This window comes from Diospyros lotus, chromosome 3 (assembly GCF_014633365.1).
Source record: "Diospyros lotus cultivar Yz01 chromosome 3, ASM1463336v1, whole genome shotgun sequence".
Lineage (NCBI taxonomy): Eukaryota > Viridiplantae > Streptophyta > Magnoliopsida > Ericales > Ebenaceae > Diospyros > Diospyros lotus.
Window position 1 is genome coordinate 4,549,619 of NC_068340.1, and position 20,491 is coordinate 4,570,109.

The 20,491-nt window shown below is 34.1% G+C and overlaps 1 protein-coding gene across 1 annotated transcript; it reads left to right on the plus strand.

Annotated features, from left to right (window-relative positions):
• The first annotated feature begins 4,499 nt into the window (after window positions 1-4,499).
• Window positions 4,500-20,098, plus strand: LOC127796738 (paired amphipathic helix protein Sin3-like 4). Its single transcript, XM_052329088.1, has 25 exons — window positions 4,500-4,634; window positions 4,764-4,846; window positions 5,050-5,197; window positions 5,900-6,055; window positions 6,151-6,337; window positions 6,418-6,516; window positions 6,649-6,816; window positions 6,907-7,234; window positions 8,320-8,456; window positions 9,879-9,954; window positions 10,037-10,072; window positions 10,281-10,549; window positions 10,633-10,787; window positions 11,492-11,619; window positions 11,714-11,968; window positions 15,556-16,203; window positions 16,340-16,431; window positions 17,565-18,182; window positions 18,298-18,398; window positions 18,478-18,616; window positions 18,709-18,861; window positions 19,113-19,273; window positions 19,351-19,459; window positions 19,591-19,776; window positions 19,933-20,098. Exons 3-24 carry the CDS (start codon window positions 5,124-5,126, stop codon window positions 19,744-19,746), a joined length of 4,245 nt encoding a protein of 1,414 aa, XP_052185048.1. The 5' UTR covers window positions 4,500-4,634; window positions 4,764-4,846; window positions 5,050-5,123; the 3' UTR covers window positions 19,747-19,776; window positions 19,933-20,098.
• Window positions 20,099-20,491: the final 393 nt, after the last annotated feature.

Here is a 20,491-nt window from a genome sequence, read left to right on the forward strand (position 1 = left end):
AATACACAAAACAACTAAATTAATCATCCGGGTTTGGGTATGATAGCGTTTCCAGTTCTAGTAACTCTCATGCATGACATGAAAGCTCTAAGTTAGGCTTACGCTCCAATCCAAACCTAGTGATTTTTCAATAATCAAAACACACTCATATTGAAGTTTAAACTAATGTTACTCATTTAAAGCGTAACTTTATTTGGGAATCATTGGCGTTGGACACTGTCCTTGCCTTAACCCAAGATTAGATTTAGCTACTCATCTCCATTAAATTAATTGACAGGAATTTAAATGACATAATTTAAATAACAGAATTTAAATGACAGAATTTAAATGACAGGAATTAAAATAGAAGAAACTAACCGGCCATTTAGGCGGTAGATAATTAAAATACAAGAATTAAAATTGCAAGAATTTAAAGGCTAAAACTAACCGTCCATTTAGGCGGTGAATAATAAAGTAATAATAAATGACATAAGAATTTAAAAGAAGAAAGAAATGAAGGTAGTAAGATCACAAGAGAAAATACTAAAGAAAATGAGAGAGAACAAAAGCAATTCTCAAAGAGAGAATTCTAAGGAAATAACTAAACTTTGATTCAAGAATAATAATCACACTTACAAATGCAATCAAGTGAGTTATTTATATGCCACAAGATGCAATACAAACCACACAATTTCAATTATTCAACTAGACATAATTATATCTAATGGGCACTCACACACTTAAAGTTAAATGGATTTTAGCTATAATACACACCTAATATTAAATGGATTTTAGCTAAAATACATACCTAATAAAGCACTCATAAAGTTAAATGGATTTTAGCTATAATATCCACCTAATAGTTAAATGGATTTTAGCTAAAAAACATACCTAATAAAGCTCTCACATAAAAAATAAAAATAGATTTCTATAAATTGGTTTTTTAATCTTTATTAGGATTAAAAATAATCCTTGGGCCTTCTCCAAATAATATCTTCCATGGGTTGCTCAAATTGGGCCTTAATTCTTCATGGGCTTGAATTCTTCATGGATTTGAATTTTTCATGGGCTTGATTTCTTCATGGATTTGATGTCTTCATGGACTTTAAATCTTCATGGGCTTGATTTCTTCATGGGTTTGATTTCTTCATGGATTTGATGTCTTCATGGACTTTAAATCTTCATGGGCTTGAATTCTTCATGCCTAAAAAAAAATAATTTAATGTTATTAATAAATTATATATTATATATATGTATTACACATGGCACACATATATATATATTAGATTATATTATATATATATATTACATGCATGCATATAATGATGTATATGTATTATATATAATTTTATATATTATTATTATTATTATTAAATTTTACTTTAAAATTTCATTTCATTCATTTTTCAATTTAAACTTGCATATAACCATAAAATATATATTAATATCTAATTTAAACCATTTTTAAGATCAAAAGAAGGGTATAATTATAACAAAATTTTTACAAAATTAACCACTAATCAATTTTCCAAATCGGTGTTTCTTATGTTGCATGACAGTTGAAAGGCATAGTCGCATGTTCTTCAAGTATCCTAATTCGAAGTGGATCATCTTATTCTTTCGAAAATGGCTAAATTTGGTTGGTCTTAGCACCGATCAAAGGGTCTATTGAGCCTCTGGTGGATAGAATGACAAGCATCATTGGTAGGTGGGAAATCGACTTGTTCTTCAAATGATGGTCTACTATATTTGGCGTGAGCGCAACAATTGTTGGTTTTGTGGTCAAAAATGTTTGCCAGACTGGTTGACTCATTTGATTCAAAACGTTGTTTGGATGTCTTTCTACTCTTCAATTTCCTCGGTCTTTGCTGGGGTTGGTCTTGATTCACTTATAGCGAATTCTCTTGAGTTGTCTGAGATAGCCTATAGCTTTATTAGGGCTTCTACCCTTAGTATCTATGTGTTTTTTGATTGTGTTGTTAGTTTTTTCTTATGCTTTTGTTTCGTGGCGGGGGTATGCCCTACCAATACTTGTGTACAACTTATTTTTTCTATGTTATAAATTTCTTAATTACAAAAAAAAAAAAAAATTGTTTTCCAACAATAAAAGTTTACACTTTGTAAACTTAAATTCATCAAATTCTCAACCCAAGGTAGAGTTAAAAAAAAAAAAAAAAGGGGGGGAGTTTACCTTCCAAAACTTAACCTTACAATTTTAGTGAGATTGAGTTTGAGATAACATTTATTTATATTAAAATGTTCTCTTTTATAATAACAAAAATTACAGTGTTTTAGTTCATCATATATCCCAATAAAACCCATTTATACTTTTCTTTACTTTATACATATAAATATATTTGTTAAATTAGATATTCTGTAATCACAAAATACACGGATTTGTTAAAATATAGTTTATATATATGTAATAATAAAATTGATATATAATTAGTTTATATATAAACTTTATTTTATAAATATTGGTATATAATTATAATTTTTATATTATTTTTAATCATTTAACATTCTAACTCAATTAAACTTTAATATTTTACCAAATAATTATAATCGAAACTTACCTCAACTTAATAAATTACCAAACACTTTTCTATGATCAAACTCATTTCATTTCACTTACTTCATGTCAACTCAATCTCAAACGAACATGAATTAAAATTAAATTTCCTTATATTACCCCTTATCGATGACTCCTTAAAAGGGTATTGCTATTTTGATGGGGCAATTGTGTCAAAACACATTGCCCACGAGAATATCCCAATCAATTAAATGTGTAGCGCAATTAGAATAATATAGGGAATTTTTTTTATTGGGTCAAGATGTGTAAGTACTCACTATTTATTGATGACTTTTTAAAGGGCATTGATTTTTCAAAGAAGATGACTAGTGAGAGGGATTCATCTACCTCTTATATTTCTTTTTATTTCAGCCAATTAAGTATTTTGACACATTTAAGTGAATAAAATAACATCATCCGTCATAAAAAAAAAAAGAAAAGAGAAAAAAAAAAGAAGACACGAGCATGCATGTTGCATCTGACACGACGAGTTGATTATTGAGATAAAGAAAAGTAGACACAAGCACGTATGTTGCATATCGCATGATGAGTTGATTGTCGAGAGAAAAAAAATACACTTTTTTTTATTGGTGTTGAACACGCTTAATAAAATATTTATTACATAGCAATAATAATTTAAAATAATTACTTATTTCATAATAAATCAGTTTTGTTTTATTAAAAATGTTTTTGGTAGAGGGTCGGGATGGAATGAAAAATGATAAAAAGAGTTTTCTTTTGTGGAAAAAAAAATATTTACGGCTCACTTGGAAATTTTGTAATTAGAATTTTAATATTAGAGTTTTAAAAATACAAAAATGTGACCATGAACTTAAAAAAGTAAGAAAATTTCAAAAATTTTAAATTAAAAGTTCCAATATAGTGTTTGAAAATTCAATCAAAAGCCATATTTATTGAGAAAAATGCAAAAAAATTAAAGAATTACGTAATTGAAAATTGAATAAAAATGTATTTATTGAGAGAAAAAACATGAATATCAATCAATAATTCAATTATTTGGGGATTACTTTGTTTCTACAATTTAAAGATAAATTAGAGTCTAATTTGCTTTTGTGATTAAAAAATAAATTGAAATTTTCTTTTGGTTATATTTATTAGACTTTTTCACTTTTTCAAAGATAAATTGAAATTTTATTTGGATTTATAGATCATTTAAGATTAGTGGTTACATTTTTTTTATTTTTTTTTCTCTTTTTTTACTTTTAAAATCATCAATTGGTGCCATTTTCCTCCAATTAAGTATAAGTTTAGTATATATTTTTTAATTAATTTACAAAAATAGAATCATATTCAATTAATTAAGATTAATTAGGTCATTTTATTTTTTCTGTCATGCAAATATAATTTTTTGATTGAAAAATGATGTCAACCAACGTTATCGATTTAAAATAAAATTATAAGAAAATTAAGTAACTTAAATTATAAATTTTAAGGAAATTAAATGAATTTTAGTTTTTTTTTTAATTTTATTAAGATGCTTCGTATTTTTATTTAAATGAAATTCCTATTTATTTAAAAAGAAAATAGAAATTAAATTTTTTTATAAATAATTAAAGATAAAATATTAGAAATTATTTTCCAAGAAATAGAAAGTAAAATTATACATAAATTGAAATATCTCACGTCGTGGAGGCATACATACATACCATTTAAAGATAGATTTTGTGTTCATGTGTTGTAATATTACACAATATATATATTAGAAGGGAGCGTACAATGAATCTCAACTTACAAACTCAACGTAAAAATACCATATCCGACGTGGCCATTTATAGTTTTTCGCAGACGATTTTACCCTCGGCTTTGCTGTTTTACCGTGCCAGCTTCGAAAGCATGCCCTAATTACCTACACGTAGGACACAGTTAACCGTCGATAACCGGTGAACTATCAAATTACCAATCCCTGAGAAGAGGCCCTCCGAAAAAAAACCATTCATGAGCCCTTCTTCTCAACTCTCCTGTTCTCTTCTCCGTCGGGTCTCTCTCTTTTCTTAAGCGATCCACAATATAAAAACATCTCTCTCGCAACTTAGTCCTCTGCTGTTTCCTTCTCTAGGAACCAGTGTGTTTCTTCTCTATCTCTATATCTATCCCTCTCTCTATTTCTTCTACCTCTGCATATACGTGAATAAAGTAGGCTCATATCTGTACGCTGAGGCTCACAAACACCTCTTTTGTCTGTCTTCTGTAGGATAATTTGCTCGCTGCCGACTGGAAGATCTTCGGCGTTCTCGTGGTTCGCTTATCTGATCGAAGACATCGTTATCATTTCTTGTACGTGTAATTGTGTTCTCTGCTTCGCTTGATCTTTAAGTAATGGAATTTTCAATTTTATTTTTTCTGCTGCTAAGGTGATCTGCTGAGCGGTTTCGAATCTTTTGGTTCAATTCAAAATTGCTTTTTGTCTGTTCTATTCGTGTGGCTTTCCAGATCTGATATATGTTCCTTGCTTATGTTTGGTCGATTTTTTTTGCTAGGATTGCGATTGTCATCGGAGTTTTTGACTCTGGAGAAAGAATGATTTCTTTTGAAGATTAAGAGAATTACGAAGATGAAGAGGTCTAGAGATGATGTCTACATGAGTTCTCAACTCAAACGGCCGACGGTCCCCTCTCGCACCGAACCGTTAGTTCCCTTCCGCTCTAGGTTTTTTTTTTTTCGTTTTGTTTTTATTTCTCATTTTGCTTATACTGTGAGATTATTAGCCGTGGTTATGCCTTTTGTTCAGCCGGGACTTTGTTTAGTAATAATAAATAAATCGACTGAGCATTCAAATTGAACTCATCGCGTAAACTTGTGCTGGTTTGATTTTCTTTTGGTTTCTGTATTAGGCTTTGGGTTTTAAGTTTTCTTTATCTTCTTTTTCTCCTTTTTTTTTTTTTTTTCTTTTGGATTCTAAAAGTCAGTTTACCAGAGTCCTCTTTTATCAAATATGTCTGATGTTAGATTATGTCTAGGGTTGAAGCCAAGAGTAAGAATTATTGTTTGTAACTGTACTTCCCCCATCTTGGTGAGAGAACATGTTTTGACTGCATATGCGTGCGTGCGTGTGTATTATTTTGTGATCATGGAAAAGAAAAACTGTCAGTGTGCATTGATCTAGCTCAGGGGTTGATAAATGTATGGGCTAATTTGTATTGATTTAGTTTAAATTTTTGTTCTTTGAGTGTATAGGTGTTCTTCTATTTATGTATGGACGATGATAGGGTTGCCAAAAGTTTCGGCCAAATGCAAGGGCCAATTGGTCAAATAACCAGTTGGCTCTTACATTTGGCATTGATATCATTATTCTTTATTTATTAACTTTCTTTGTTTGGGGTAATGAAGCTCTGGGCAACCTCAGTTAATGGGTGGAGGGAGCACTCAAAAATTAACAACAAACGATGCATTGGCTTATCTCAAGGCAGTTAAAGACATATTTCAAGGCAGAAGAGAGAAGTATGATGAGTTCCTTGAAGTTATGAAAGATTTCAAGGCTCAAAGGCATGTTTGGTTGTTCTTTGTTCCCTTTTACTTGCAAAACGTGAATGGTCTTTTCCTGCATTGATGCCAATGTTAGATTGTTTTATTGTCTGTAGAATTGACACTGCTGGTGTCATAACAAGAGTAAAGGAATTATTTAAAGGGCATCGGGACCTAATTTTGGGTTTCAATACCTTTTTGCCAAAGGGCTATGAAATCACCCTTCCACCTGAGGATGAACCTCCTCTAGTTAAAAAGCCTGTTGAATTTGAAGAAGCAATCAATTTTGTGAACAAAATTAAGGTGAGATATAATGCTGTGGTTGAATGTTGTATTCTAGTTTTGTCTTAAAGTTGTTGCATCTGATGGTGCATTGTTTATAGACAAGGTTTCAAGGTGATGATCGCGTGTATAAAGCTTTTCTTGAAATTTTGAATATGTACAGAAAGGAGAACAAATCCATTACCGAGGTCTACCAGGAGGTGTGTGTGCTGCATGTTCTTGCTATTAACTTATATCTCTCTCAGTTTTCTCCATCTTTTAATTGCTATGTCATTGGAATTGTTTTCTTTGACTTTGAGCATTTTTTTAAAAGCAATTCTACGCATTTGCAGATTGCCTCTCTTTTTCACGAGCATCCTGACTTGCTTGTGGAGTTCACTAATTTTCTGCCCGATCCTTCAGCAGCAGCCTCTCTTCCACATGCGTCGTCTGGTAGGAATTCTATCTTCCATCGTGATGATAGGAGCTTGCCTACAGCGAGGCCTATGCATGCTGAAAAGGTAATTTCACCATTTTTAGCATTTGGATTTTTTCTAATGATGTCTTATCACAATCAAGACTAATATGCCACTCATTTTAAATCTGTCCAGAAACCTGTTGTGTCACATGCTGATCGCGACCTCAGTGTTGATTGGCCAGAACTTGACCATGATAAGGCACTGATGAAAGCTGACAAAGAGCAGCGAAAGCGAGGTGAAAAAGAGAAGGATAGAAGGGAAGACGGAGATCGAAAAGAACGGGAGCAGGATGATACAGACTTTGAGAATGGTGAAATGCACCGGTTTCCCCATAGAAGGAGATCTGCCCATAGGTCTGAAGACTCAATTGTTGACCAATTACGCCAGGAAGGGGAAGGCACAGATAACTTTGGAACAGGCCCTGGTTCATCTTCTTATGATGATAAAGCTGCTTTGAAGAGTGAGTAATTATGCTGATTGTGAATTGCCAGAACCTGTTATTGTTGAATTATCACCGTGGCTTTACTTCATAAACTGAAACCCACTTGCATTTATTTTCCACTCCAAATTCTATCTGATGTCAGAGGTTATTTCCAATTTCTGGTTGGTTATTTTTTACTATCAGCACTTTGGATACTTTCATCTATGTGCATTGCTTTGTATGTGGTCTGTTTATTCAGAACATTTTTGTATTTGTATTCTGAAACTATTGTCTCCAAGAGGTTGATTTTAATCTTCTATTGATTTTTACGAATTGCATATAAGCTACACTACCTCTGGTGGCACTACATTAAGGCGCCTGTTTTTTGGCTTCTTTGTGGATTTTATATTATTATCTTTTTACTCTTCAAGCTTCTGGAAACATATGCCAATTGAGAACTCATTTTATACCATCTCTGGTAGTCTCAATGTTTTTATGTACTGATATAATTTTGAGAGTTTCTCATTGATATGAGAAAAATGACATTCTATCAGCTTGTTTCAGACTGATGAAGCTATAATTTGGTTTAGAAGAATGAAATTTGACAAAGAGTGTAGTTTCTGGAGAATTATTTGGTCTTCCATAATTCAAGAAGAAAATGTGATGCAGAACCCGAATCATAGAAACAAGAGCAATCCCAATTACTGGAAACCAATTTCAATATTCAATATTATTCATCGTAGTCTCCTCTACAATACATTACTAAAGGATTATTTATAGACAATTAATAGATAAAAACCTGTTCTAACTATGATTCCTTGATCCAATCTAATTAAGATTATAAAGATAATCCAAATCTAATTAGGATTCTAGGAAATAAAAGAAATTAAAATAAACAAAATAATAAAACTATAGTACTTTCTATTTTTACATCTAAAATATTGTTTCCCAAAATATTTGTTTCTATGATCTTCATCAAAATGATTTGCATGTAAAGTGCCCATTGATTAAATTATGGCTTTAGGCAACTGAAATTTGTGAAGAAGTCTCTGTACTTCCCTCTGTTGCTTAGCTCTCTGCATATTTTACCATTTGAATTGTCCTTATTTCGTTGGTTAATGCAGGCATGTACAGCCAAGAGTTTGCCTTCTGTGAGAACGTGAAGCAGAGATTACAAGTTCCGGAGCTCTACCAGGATTTTTTGAAGTTCCTTAATATCTATAGCAAAGAAATAATTACAAGATCTGATTTGCAAAATATGGTATGCATATTTTTCCATTCTTTCAAGTCCTCCTATATTTGTGCTTCATTTTGTTGTTTTTCTTTTGTCTCCAAGTATAACTAATTGCGGAACTTGTTAGGGTTTTCTTTCCCATACATTTTTATTTGTGATACCTAACCATAGATTAGAGTTTGTTCGAGACAGAAAATCCGACAAACTTCAAAATTAATGATTTTGATTTCCAAGTTAACTATGTGTGTTTTAATATTTAAGTGTTATGCATTTTAGTAAAGTTTAGATATTAGGCTGCTATTTGTTCACTGTGGAATGCCTATCAAAATAAGCTCTGGAATTCCCAAGCTGATGCTAGTTAGTGGTTATAGGTCCAATAAATTTATCTGTAAGTTGAAAGAGTCTTGCCTCATTTTCTCATTTGAGGAAAGATTTGACCCAAAGACTTATGGCAACCCCCAACCTCTTGAGCACCTGACTGAGGTTGTATGTCCTGAGACTAAAAGAAAACGGTAAGTAGGTGAATGCCCAGCAAGTCAATCATATGTTATTAACACAAAATCTAATATTCTTTCAATCTTAGGCATTCCTTATTAATAAATATCTAGATTAAGCTGGATGTTGCTACTTGATTTTTGACATCCGATTACAAGTAAGATGAATGTATTGTTGCCCAACAGAAATTTTCTCCATTTTTTTCTCTTTGCAGCTACTGATGACTGCCTAACATATAAATAGAGTTGGATTCTGATGTAACTTTTTCCTGATACACTGTCAATCTGAATGGTACATACTACAGGCAAATTAAGCAGTTGGCTAATGTAAAGAGAGGAAAGCTGATTTCATTAATCTTTCCACATTTTGTTTACATTTTTTGACCCCATATTAACTTCATGGCCCATCCTTATGTTCATTCTACAAGTCTGTGACTCCCTGATCCTAATTTTAACTTTTATGTTAATTGACATTACAATTATGTGTTATCAGTATAAATTATAAGCGCAAACAATGTCAATATTAGAGTTATGGAAATTGTCTTTCAATTTATTTAATGCTTTCTCATCTGTAAACACATATTATCAGTCACGAGTGATTTAGTCCCATCACTATTTTATCCCATATAGTGTCTATTTACATACAATTGTTATGATCACTAAAGCTTTGTTGGATGAATCTTTAAGTGCTTTTCCCCACCTGCTCCTCTCTTTTTAGGTCAATTCCTTATACGTAGTAATGGTAAAAGTCTTTGGCAGATTACTAAGACTTTCTAGATGCTTTTTAAAATGTTTTCTCCACCTGTTCTCATTTCTGTTTGGAATGACATCCTTATAAGACCCATATATTTCTTGAAACAATTGGTTAATAATGATTTTCTTCAGCTGTGATTTTTCTGTAGAGTTTTTTTTATATTGGATATGATCATAATTTTGTGGTAGCTTTGGTTGTCAGATTGGTAACTTATTTGGTAGACATCCAGACTTAATGGAGGGGTTCAATGAATTTTTGTCACGCTGTGAAAAGATTGGTAATGATTTTGGATTCAGTTCATTAAGTTCATCTGCACGGTTATATCATTTTGCTGGGTTTAATTAAATTCTTCCCTGCAGATGGTTTTCTTGCTGTTGCTGGTTTTATGAGTAAGAGTAAGTTAAAATCTTTTGATTTCAGATTGAATATTTATCCAGATGCTTTTATTAGCTCATAGAAGGAGTTCAGGCATCTGTATCATTAAAATGCCACATCTCAAATCTTTAGTGGTTTGAGTCATGAAACTTAAAATTCCATTTGGAGGCATTGAAATATTTTGAATCTGAGGTAGTAATGTCTAACCTGGATTTTAATTCATTGCAGGACCCTCTTGGAATGAAGCAAATTTATCTAGATCACCAAATGTAGAGGATAGGGATCGTGAGAAGGATGACACAGATAAGGATAGAGATTATGAAAACAGAGAAAGAGATAGAGTTGACAAATTTGTAGCATTTGGCAGTAAAGAGGTAGCAGGCCATAAGACATCTGTATGTTCAAGCAAGGATAAGTTTATGGGAAAACCAATTCAAGAACTTGGCCTCTCTAACTGTGAACAATGCACTCCCAGTTATCGGCTGTTGCCAAAGAATGTAAGCTGTTGTTTCAGGTATCCAACTAGGTATTCTACTTATAAAGTTCTGTATTCATGCAGACTTCTGTTTGTTTGGTGCAGTATCCAATTCCTGTAGCAAGCCACAGAACAGAGATTGGTGCCAAAGTACTAAATGACCATTGGGTATCAGTCACTTCTGGAAGTGAGGATTACTCTTTTAAGCACATGCGGAAAAACCAGTATGAGGAAAGTTTGTTTCGTTGTGAAGATGACAGGTTTGCAACTTCCTGCAGACTTCAGATATTATATATTGACACATTTACCTTTATTGATGTGAAATGGAATTATTGTTTTCCCTTTTGTCCTTGGTCTTTTTTGTCCTTGCTCTCGTTTTCTGTCCCTTGCCTATTATACTTGCATTTTTTGTAAAAATACTGCAATTTTAAAATCATTTAAAAAATACTCTAGTTTTCAAACTATTTATAAAATGCTCCAAAAATTTCCAACTCAGCACCCATGTGAATCCACATCAGCATGTTAAATTTAACAGAGGGGAACTCACTACTGAGTGGCAAGATCCCATTACTGATTTTTGAAGCACAGAGCAAAGGGATCTCGCTTCTCACAGTAGCGAGTCCATCTCACTTCTCACAGTAGCGAGTCCCACTTTGGACTCGCTACTCACAGTAGCGAGTTCCACTTTGTTAATTTTGTCATGTTGATGTGGAAAATTTTGTAGTATTTTATAAATAGTTTGAAATGTGTAATATTTTTTTAAAAAGTTTTAAAATTATTATTTTTACCCCAAAAAAATCGTTATACTCTCTACTGGAAGCCATATCTTTTACACTCTGATTCTATGCAGCCTTTCTCATCTTGTTTCCTTTTTCCTTTTGCTTTACAATTAACCTTTTGAATTATTTTATCTCTTATTATATGGAGCCAACAACTGTTGATGCTTTTGTTTTTACGATGTCAGGTTTGAACTGGACATGTTGTTAGAGTCTGTAAATGCGACAACTAAACGCGTAGAGGAGCTGCTGAGCAAGATCAATGATAATGCTCTCAAAATGGATGGTCCTATTCATATTGAGGATCATTTGACAGGTGATAAAGTGGATGGAAAATAACCTCTGAATTTACGGGATATCTTTTCATGCTATCACGTTGAATGATTTTCTCTTTTTCTATTTTTTTGTAGCTCTGAATATGAGGTGCATTGAACGCTTATATGGTGACCATGGACTCGATGTGATGGATGTATTAAAGAAGAATGCACCTCTTGCGTTGCCAGTAATATTAATTCGATTGAAGCAGAAACTAGATGAATGGGCTAGGTGTCGTGCTGATTTTAATAAAGTTTGGGCTGAAATCTATGCTAAGAACTATCACAAGTCACTTGATCATCGAAGCTTTTACTTCAAGCAGCAGGACACAAAGAGCTTAAGCACAAAAGGTAATTCAGAACTGAATATTATTGTAGATGACATATCGTAAAGTTGGATTTCTCATGATAAGGCATGGAATAATCTCTATTAATTAGTTTTTTCTTCTTTTCAAGGATTAAGTTTGTTTCATGGTGTATAATCAATAATTCTGTTTACTAAAGAATTCATGAACATTTATTGTTAATAAGGAATTAACTTTTTCACATAGTATAATCAATGATTTTTTTTTTTTGTTAGGATTAATAATCTGGTTGCTAAAAATTTATTAGATTGTTTAGAGAATCCGTGGCATCAGTTGTTAGAAGAGAGAGATGGGGAAAAAATTCCATGTATAGGAATTACTAGTGGTCTTAACCTTGACCATGTAATAGGGGACTTGGAGTTTCTTCAAGTGAAGGAATTTGGTATATCAAATATGGTCATTGTCTTCACAAATGTGTATTTATTTGTGTTTTAATGATGAAATTTATATATAAGCAATAATGTTGTTAATGTACATCTTAAAACAATTTGATGTCTATATCAAGAATTAGAAGAAAAGAAAAGATATTTACCAATTCTATTGATTAAAAAGGTAAGAGCTGGCCTAAAATGCACAAGTAATGGTAAATGAAAGTTGCATTTTTTGTTTTTGACTTGGGGGGAGGAGTATAATGGAGATGGGCGGCATGGAGCATCTAGGTGCTGATAGTTGGATCAGCCTATCAGCACTTCTGCTTTTACTTTTCTTTCAGCTTAAGAAGCATAACACACATGGGACATGGATATGCATGTGTTGACATAGAAATTTGAAAAATAAAATATTTTTGGTATACAAAACATGGGCATATGTGAATAAGTAAATAAATATTATATATATTCATTAAAATTGTAACTATTTCCTCATTTCTTATGACGATTTTAATACATCTGTATTTTATCATGTTCAAATAGTAGGATTATTTTCACATTCTACATGTTAGCAATCCTAATTTAATTTGTAAAACTCTAGTTTTAAGCTTCAAATTATTTAAATGTAAAAGTTTGAAGGAAGTAGGAATAAAAAAGGTGAACCCCGTGCACGAGGCTCCTACATTGTAGACCCTAGGTTTCAGCCATTTTCCTGACTTGAACTCAGATCAGAATGGAGCAATCCAATCTTACCATTGCACTAAAGTTACCTTGAACGAAGCAGACATAATAGATTGAAGTTTTATCTATTAAAAAAAAACAGATATAACTTGCCCTAGAAGAAGGGCCAAAAGATATAAATCCACATTAGTTTATAATTAGTTATAGCTGATTTTTTGCTTAATTTTCTAGATCTCTTAGTGCAGTTCTAATTTCATTTAGTGATTTACACTCATGTTTTTGATATTGGTTTCATTATGTAGTTTATAATTTATGTACGCAAATTATAATTGAATTTGGCTCCATTGGTCCTATTTTTTATTCAATTCCTGATAATTAGTTGGTTGATGGGTTGAATTAAAATAAGTGCGATCCAGCCTGGTTTCTTTCTGATTCCAGAAAAAACATAAATGGTAATAATCTGCATATTAAATAACGTACCATATTTGGTGGATAAAGAAGGGTTTAGATGTGAAATTTGGTGGATAAATAAGGTCAAAGCTTTAGATATGAAATTGAAGATAAAGAAGGGTTTCACATTTCGTCCTTGATCCTCCGCCTCCGGGCACGCACACACAGAAGTTGCAGAGTAGGGCATATGAGATTAAGGCTGCTCCTTCGAAGATAAAGAAGGGTTTCCCATTTCGTCCTTGATCCCCCGCCCTCGGGCATGCACGCACAGAAGTTGCAGAGTAGGGCATAAGATTGATTAAGGATGCTCCTTTGAAGATAAAAGGTTTCTCATTTCGTCCTTGATCCCCTGCCCCCTGGCACGCACACACAGAAGTTGCAGAGTAGGGCATATGACTGATTAAGGTATCTCCTTTGAAGATAAAGAAGGGCTTCCCATTTTGTCCTTGATCCCCTGCCCCCGGGCACGCACACACAGAAATTGCAGAGTAGGGCAAATGATTTATTAAGGTTGCTCCCTTGTGACTGGAAGAAGGTCATAGGTTTGAGTTATGGAAAAAACCTCTTTGCAAAGCGAAGGTAAGGCTGCATATAAGATCAACTTTCCCCTACTCTTGGGAAGTAGGGAGCCTCATGCACTAGGGACATCTTCCTTCTTACCCTGGGTTCATGATGTGTGTTTTATGTTATGAATGCTTCTAGGCAGTTATCTAAATGTTAAGAGAGTTATCATGCTATATGGATTCATAAGCAGTAGTATCCCTCTCAGTTTTCAAGTATTCAGTCCCTATTCCAGGAATAACCATTAAGGGTTTGTAAAACAGGCAATTGCTAGTTTTCCTCACATAAGTTTTATATACCTTATAGCTTTTTCTTGAGGTTTTTTCCATTTTTGAGGAAAATTGGATTTAATAGATTGTAGGTAGCTTGTTTAACAGATCTAGATCGTGATATTGTTTATTAGACTACAGTAGGAAGAGCTTTCTGTTGTACTATTTTTGCAATCCATTGCTCCTCAAAGAAGAGGTGGATTACTATATTCTTGGTATTATTTTAAATAACTTGAATCCAAAAGGACTACGATTACCACGAAAGATGTTTTTGGCCCAATCTTATTTGATGACTGTGTATTGCTTCTTAGCTGTTTTGAGATTTAATTTAATTTCTCGGAGTTATCTTCAATATTTTTATTTGAATTTGTAGTTTAAAATTCATTTAACTTTTACTTCTAGGCCCACTATCAGGGTTAACCATGTTTACAAAATGTAAAATCTTTATTGATTTAAAGTTGAGATGATGCCTTTGTCTATATTCGTGCTGAATTTCAGTAACTTTTGAAATTTAGTTCTATGTTCCTGATTATTGTATTAATTCAAGTGCTCAAAGTCTAGTACTTGAAATTGGGACCTCATTGAGGTGTGACCACCTTCACTGTTGAATTCCTTGGTATGTGTGAAAGAGTTCTGCTTTTCTCTCAAATGTTCATCTCTATATCTTTGTTGATATGCATGATAAGAGTTATTAGTGCTATGTTATTCTGTAAAGATTTAAACATTCAAGGATGTTCCTCAATTCTTTGAAAGAAGCTGGTTGGGGGGAAAAAATCTCTTGCAAACTCAATTCAATGGCATCTGATTTAATTTTCTTTCAAGAGTACTTGGTTCATGTTTGTGTGCACATTCACCCATCATTTGGTTGATAGTAGAATTGTTGTATGTTACAGAAGAATAGAATGAGGATGGTGTGTTTAATACAACTTTGTAGTCAGAACAAAGTTATCAAAATAACCACCAATATAGAATGGAAAGTTAGAGCATCCAGTCAGATCTGTAGTATGCCTTATTTTGGTCCTGCTTTAAGTTGCCAATAGAAATAGAAAATGGGCTATTTTCAAGTATGGAAAGGTAAAATCCATGTAGTTGTGCCCACTTTTAGTGAGAGCAAGGGTTGAGGTGTTGTTACCTTTGTTGTTTAATTTCAAATATCATTTCCACACCATTTACTTTATGACACGAGTATTCTATAATTTGTTCAGTATGACAAATCACATTTTGTGCTTTAAATCTTTGTGCAGCCTTATTGGCGGAGATCAAAGAAATCAGTGAAAATAAGCGGAAGGAAGATGATGTGCTGCTTGCCATTGCTGCTGTAAACAAGAGAGCCATCACTCCACATATGGAGTTTGAATACTCTGATCCAGATATCCATGAAGACCTCTACCAGCTGATCAAATATTCGTGTGGTGAAGTTTGTACAACTGAACAACTGGATAAGGTTATGAAGATCTGGACAACTTTCCTGGAACCGATGCTTGGGGTTCCCTTTCGGCCTCAGGGCACAGAAGATAGAGAAGATGTGTTAAAGGCTAAGAACCATACTTCACGAAGTGGTGCTGCTAGTGTTGGAGAAAGTGATGGTTGTCCAGCTGGTGGTACGACTGTACATACTACCAAAGAATCAAATCCCTCTAGAAATAGAGATGAAAGTACTACACCTGAACAGTCAAGTTCTTGCCAAGCTTGGTTGGCCAGTGGGGATAATGTGGATCATACTAGTAAAAGTGATCCTTTGTATAATATGCCTCAACATGGAAATGCTCAGAGTACTACTATGGCTGATGATGGGGCCAGCAAGCAAGTAACTTTAAAGGAGCAGCTGGCCAGCTCAAACACATCCTTGGCTTCTGGAGCAGATGAATGTCATGGAAGAGCAAACACAACAGGTCCACTATAATGTTCTCCATTCTTATATGACTTCTGTTTGCTGTTCTTCTGTTCAGTATCCTGAACACTACTGGAAAAGTATTCCCTTTTCTCACATTGATAGCTGGATTTCTTGGATGCACCTTTTATTGCCAGGGCTTTGTGCTACTGCTACCAGATGTAGCAATGCTGTTGTTGAGGCTGCGCTTGAAATGAAGTCTACCGATCCAATTTTACCTTCTTCACGGGTATGGATATAGTTTCTGGTAGTGATTTCTAGACATTGAATTACTTGGGTTATCAAGTATAACTCATATTGTCAGTCAAATTCTCTTGCTTTCAGCAACTGATATATGATACACAGTCTTTCTTTTTTCTACCTCTTCTGTGTTGACATAATGACATGATAACTGACTTGCAAAAGAGCATTTTTACTTCCAGAGTAGAGGTCACAATTTCCCACTGGTGAACTGTTTGCTTCATTGAATTGATCAACGAGAAGGACAATAACAACAATAACAATCACAAGCCTTAATTCCTCTAGCTAATGAATGAGAATATTAACAAAATCACAGTGGGGGTACTAACTGTTGTTCATCTTAGTGGCTGTATATATATAATAACACTGTTGGTTTCAGTGGTCAATCCTGTCAACTTAAAAGGGGGACACTTTAGGGTTTGTATATAACAAGGGGATAATAATTATGGGGTTCGTATATTTCGTAGATCTATATGGATTGATTCATAGAGTATAATCTACAATAGTTGCTTTTGAATATATATTTTGGCTCCTTTTTAGATAACATGTATTCCATCAAACTCTCTAGCAGTCTAATATGTTTATCCTAATAACCAGATTGCTAAGCATGAAGATGGATTGATTTGGTTGGTATCAGTATGTGGTTAAATAAAATTAGGAACTACTGTAGGATCAGCTTCTGAGGGTTTATGTAGAGTAAGTTTAGCTAATCCTTCTGATGAATATTTCAAATTTAAAATTAAGGCTGTTGACAGGAAAACAATTTACTGACAATGTCTCATGCTACATCAATTTCATGATACTGCTGAAATTTTTTATTTAAGAGGATGTCTAAAGCCTTTATGGTTTGTGATCTCCTCGAGCAAAAACAACAACTAAAAATTAAAACCTGTTACATTGCTATCAACTTGTCTTTTCCATCAAACTGCGTCTTTAGAGCTTTATGAACAGAGGTCCCTAGACTCCCAACTGTAGGACCCTTGTTTAGGACCATGATGCTATTAGTTTGATTGCTTAATAGTGATACTAATACAGCAATTTTGATAGTTATTCCTTTGATTTTATATATCAATTTTTTTTAGTATAGTATTAGTATAAGATCTCTGTTCTTCAATGCTACAGGGTGGTGATTGTGCAAGACCAGTTTCATCTTCGAATACAACTACTGAAGAAGGCTTCAAAGTTCGCAGTTATTGTGAAGAACCCATTGGGCACTCTAAAATTGAAAGAGAGGAGGGTGAATTATCTCCAAATGGAGATGTTGAGGACAATTTTGTTGCATGTGGAGACGGTGGCATGGAGGGTGCACGTAAAATGAAGGTTAGTCCTGCAAGGAGGCAATATCAAACCAGACATGGAGAAGACAAACGTAATGGAGAGATGGGCAGTGAAAATGATGCTGATGTCGGTGATGAAGGTGAGGGAAGCGGTCACAGGTCATCAGAAGACAGTGAGAATGCTTCTGAAAATGGTGATGCTTCAGCAAGTGAGTCTGCTGATGCTGAAGATGGAGAACGTGATGAAAATGATAATAAGGCTGAAAGTGAAGGCGAGGCTGAAGGGATGGATGACGCCCATGATGTTGAAGGGGATGGAACATTGTTGCCATTCTCTGAGAGTTTTCTACAAACTGTAAAGCCTCTCAGAAAGTATGTTCCTCAGGCATTACCTGAAAAGGAGAAGGATTCTTGTGTTTTTTATGGAAGTGATAACTTCTATGTGCTTTTTAGGCTTCATCAAGTAAGCTTAGTTTGACTTGAACTATATTTTACTATGTGGTTGATCTTTTTAGGTGTTCTACAGATTGTTCCTCAAACTACTTTTTTCTTTCTTTCCTTTTCTCTGAACTTCACAGACACTATATGAGAGAATGCAGTCAGCAAAGGTTAATTCTTCATCTGCTGAGAGGAAGTGGAGGGGTTCAAATGAGACAAGTACAACTGATCTGTATGCTAGGTTTGTTTGCCAGTTCTATTCTCAAACAGCAATTGAATGAGTTAGGGATACTAAGTTGCAATCCTTCTCATGTGTTTAGATTCATGACTGCACTTTACAATTTACTTGATGGTTCCTCTGATAATACAAAATTTGAGGATGATTGCCGAGCTATTGTTGGAACTCAGTCATACATTCTCTTCACATTAGACAAGTTGATATTTAAACTTGCGAAACTGGTAATATTTACACACACCCTTTTCTTCATTGTTTATGTGTATTCCTTTTCTCTTTCTGGCCTAAGTATTCATTTCTCTGGTATATGTCCTAGCTTCAAATGATTGCCGCTGATGAGACAGACAACAAATTCCTCCAGCTGCATGCATATGAAAAATCAAGAAAACCTGGAAGTTTTGTTGATGCTGTATATTATGAAAATGCTCGTGTTCTTCTTCATGATGAACCGATATATCGGATTGAATGTGTATGTCTTTGAAACTTTGGCTTTTGCTTCTGCCTGGAAATTTTAGCTCATGCCCCAAGTTTTCAGATAGCAACCTTACAGTAGAAACAGGTTAACCAACACATGGGGCTAAGGCTCTTCTCATCTGACCCCCCCCCCCCCCCCCCCCCCCAGGCTCTCAAACCGCAGGAGCCTTCTAAATCCCATCCTTTTGTTTTCTTTTTAGTTTTTAATCTGCCCTGATATACAAGCGGGTTTGATTTTCCTTGCAGTCCTCTGCACCGGCACGTTTGTCCTTGCAGCTTATGGACCATGCTCATGATAAGCCTGAAGTAGCTGCAGTTTCAATGGACCCTAATTTTTCGGCTTATCTGCATAATCACTTCTTGTCAATTGCTCCCAAGGAAAAGGAGAAAGGGACTTTCTTGAAAAGGTACATGTGGAGAAAGGTGTTAAATCTCTTATCATACTTGCTTTCTTATGTTATTGAATGCCTACTTGTTTTGCTAGAAACAAGCGCAAGTATGGAGGAGACGAGTTGTCCGCTACACTCCGAGCCATGAAGGGGCTGGAAATCGTAAATGGTCTTGAGTGCAAGATATCTTGCATGTCTTCCAAGGTATGCTCCTGAAGTTCAACATCTGTCAAGTAGCTATAATAATGGAATGTACTTTCATTTTGATTTCATTCTCTATACATGAATAATAATCTATTCTTATGCTGAATATGGCTGGCTTGGCATGTATTCAGGTCTCTTATGTCTTGGACACTGAAGATTTCTTGTTCCGCGCTAAGAGCCAAAGGAGAACTCTGCATCACAAAACTCCAAGCAATGACCCAGGGAAGGTCTCAAAGATTCGCCAAACCAGAGTGGAACGGTTCCGTAAGTTGCTTTCTGGTTCATAAGAGTGTGGTGTTCTGCAACAAGTAGATATGGTATGTCCTTGGTACTTTGAAACTGAAATTGCTTGTTTTTTGATATTTTTACCCCCAATTACTCTTTTTTTAGCATTGGTTCTTAATCTTTTGGCTAAAATTTTGGAAGTGGAAAATGATTCTTTTCTCCTAATGGTCCTGTTTTTTATTCTGTAGCAAATAGGATGTGATTTTGGTGGATGTGCTGGAAGTGGAAGAGATGTTGGAACCGCAAAGTGGGAGAGCTGTGGAGGAATCATGTGTTATATATAGTCAATCCATTTCTCTCCCCAATTCAATTAAAGCAAAGCAAAAAAAAAAAAAAAAGAAAAAAGAAAAGAAAGGAAGGTAATTTAGCCTGGAATAGCTTTAGCTTTACTGTTATATTTCTGTTGCATTTGGGCCCCATGCTGTAAATATTAAAGTTAACTTCCTGGTCCTTTCTTTTTTGTTTTATTTTTCCTTTGAATTTTTGCCCCTCCGGCTCATAAACGTTTTTAGCTGACTGAGTTTGGCATAATTGACATATGAGAACCGGGTAGGAAGAATATTTTAAATTTAAATGACAATAATTGATTTGCTGCCTCCAGCCTCTATTTTTTTTATGCTCCTATCAATTTTAGTAATGCCTTAATAAGAGTTCATACCAACCTTTTGGAGACTTAAAACACCGTTTAAGATTTTCACCCTATCACGGAGCTAATGCCCACACGTCAACGAGAAAGAGACCGTCTCC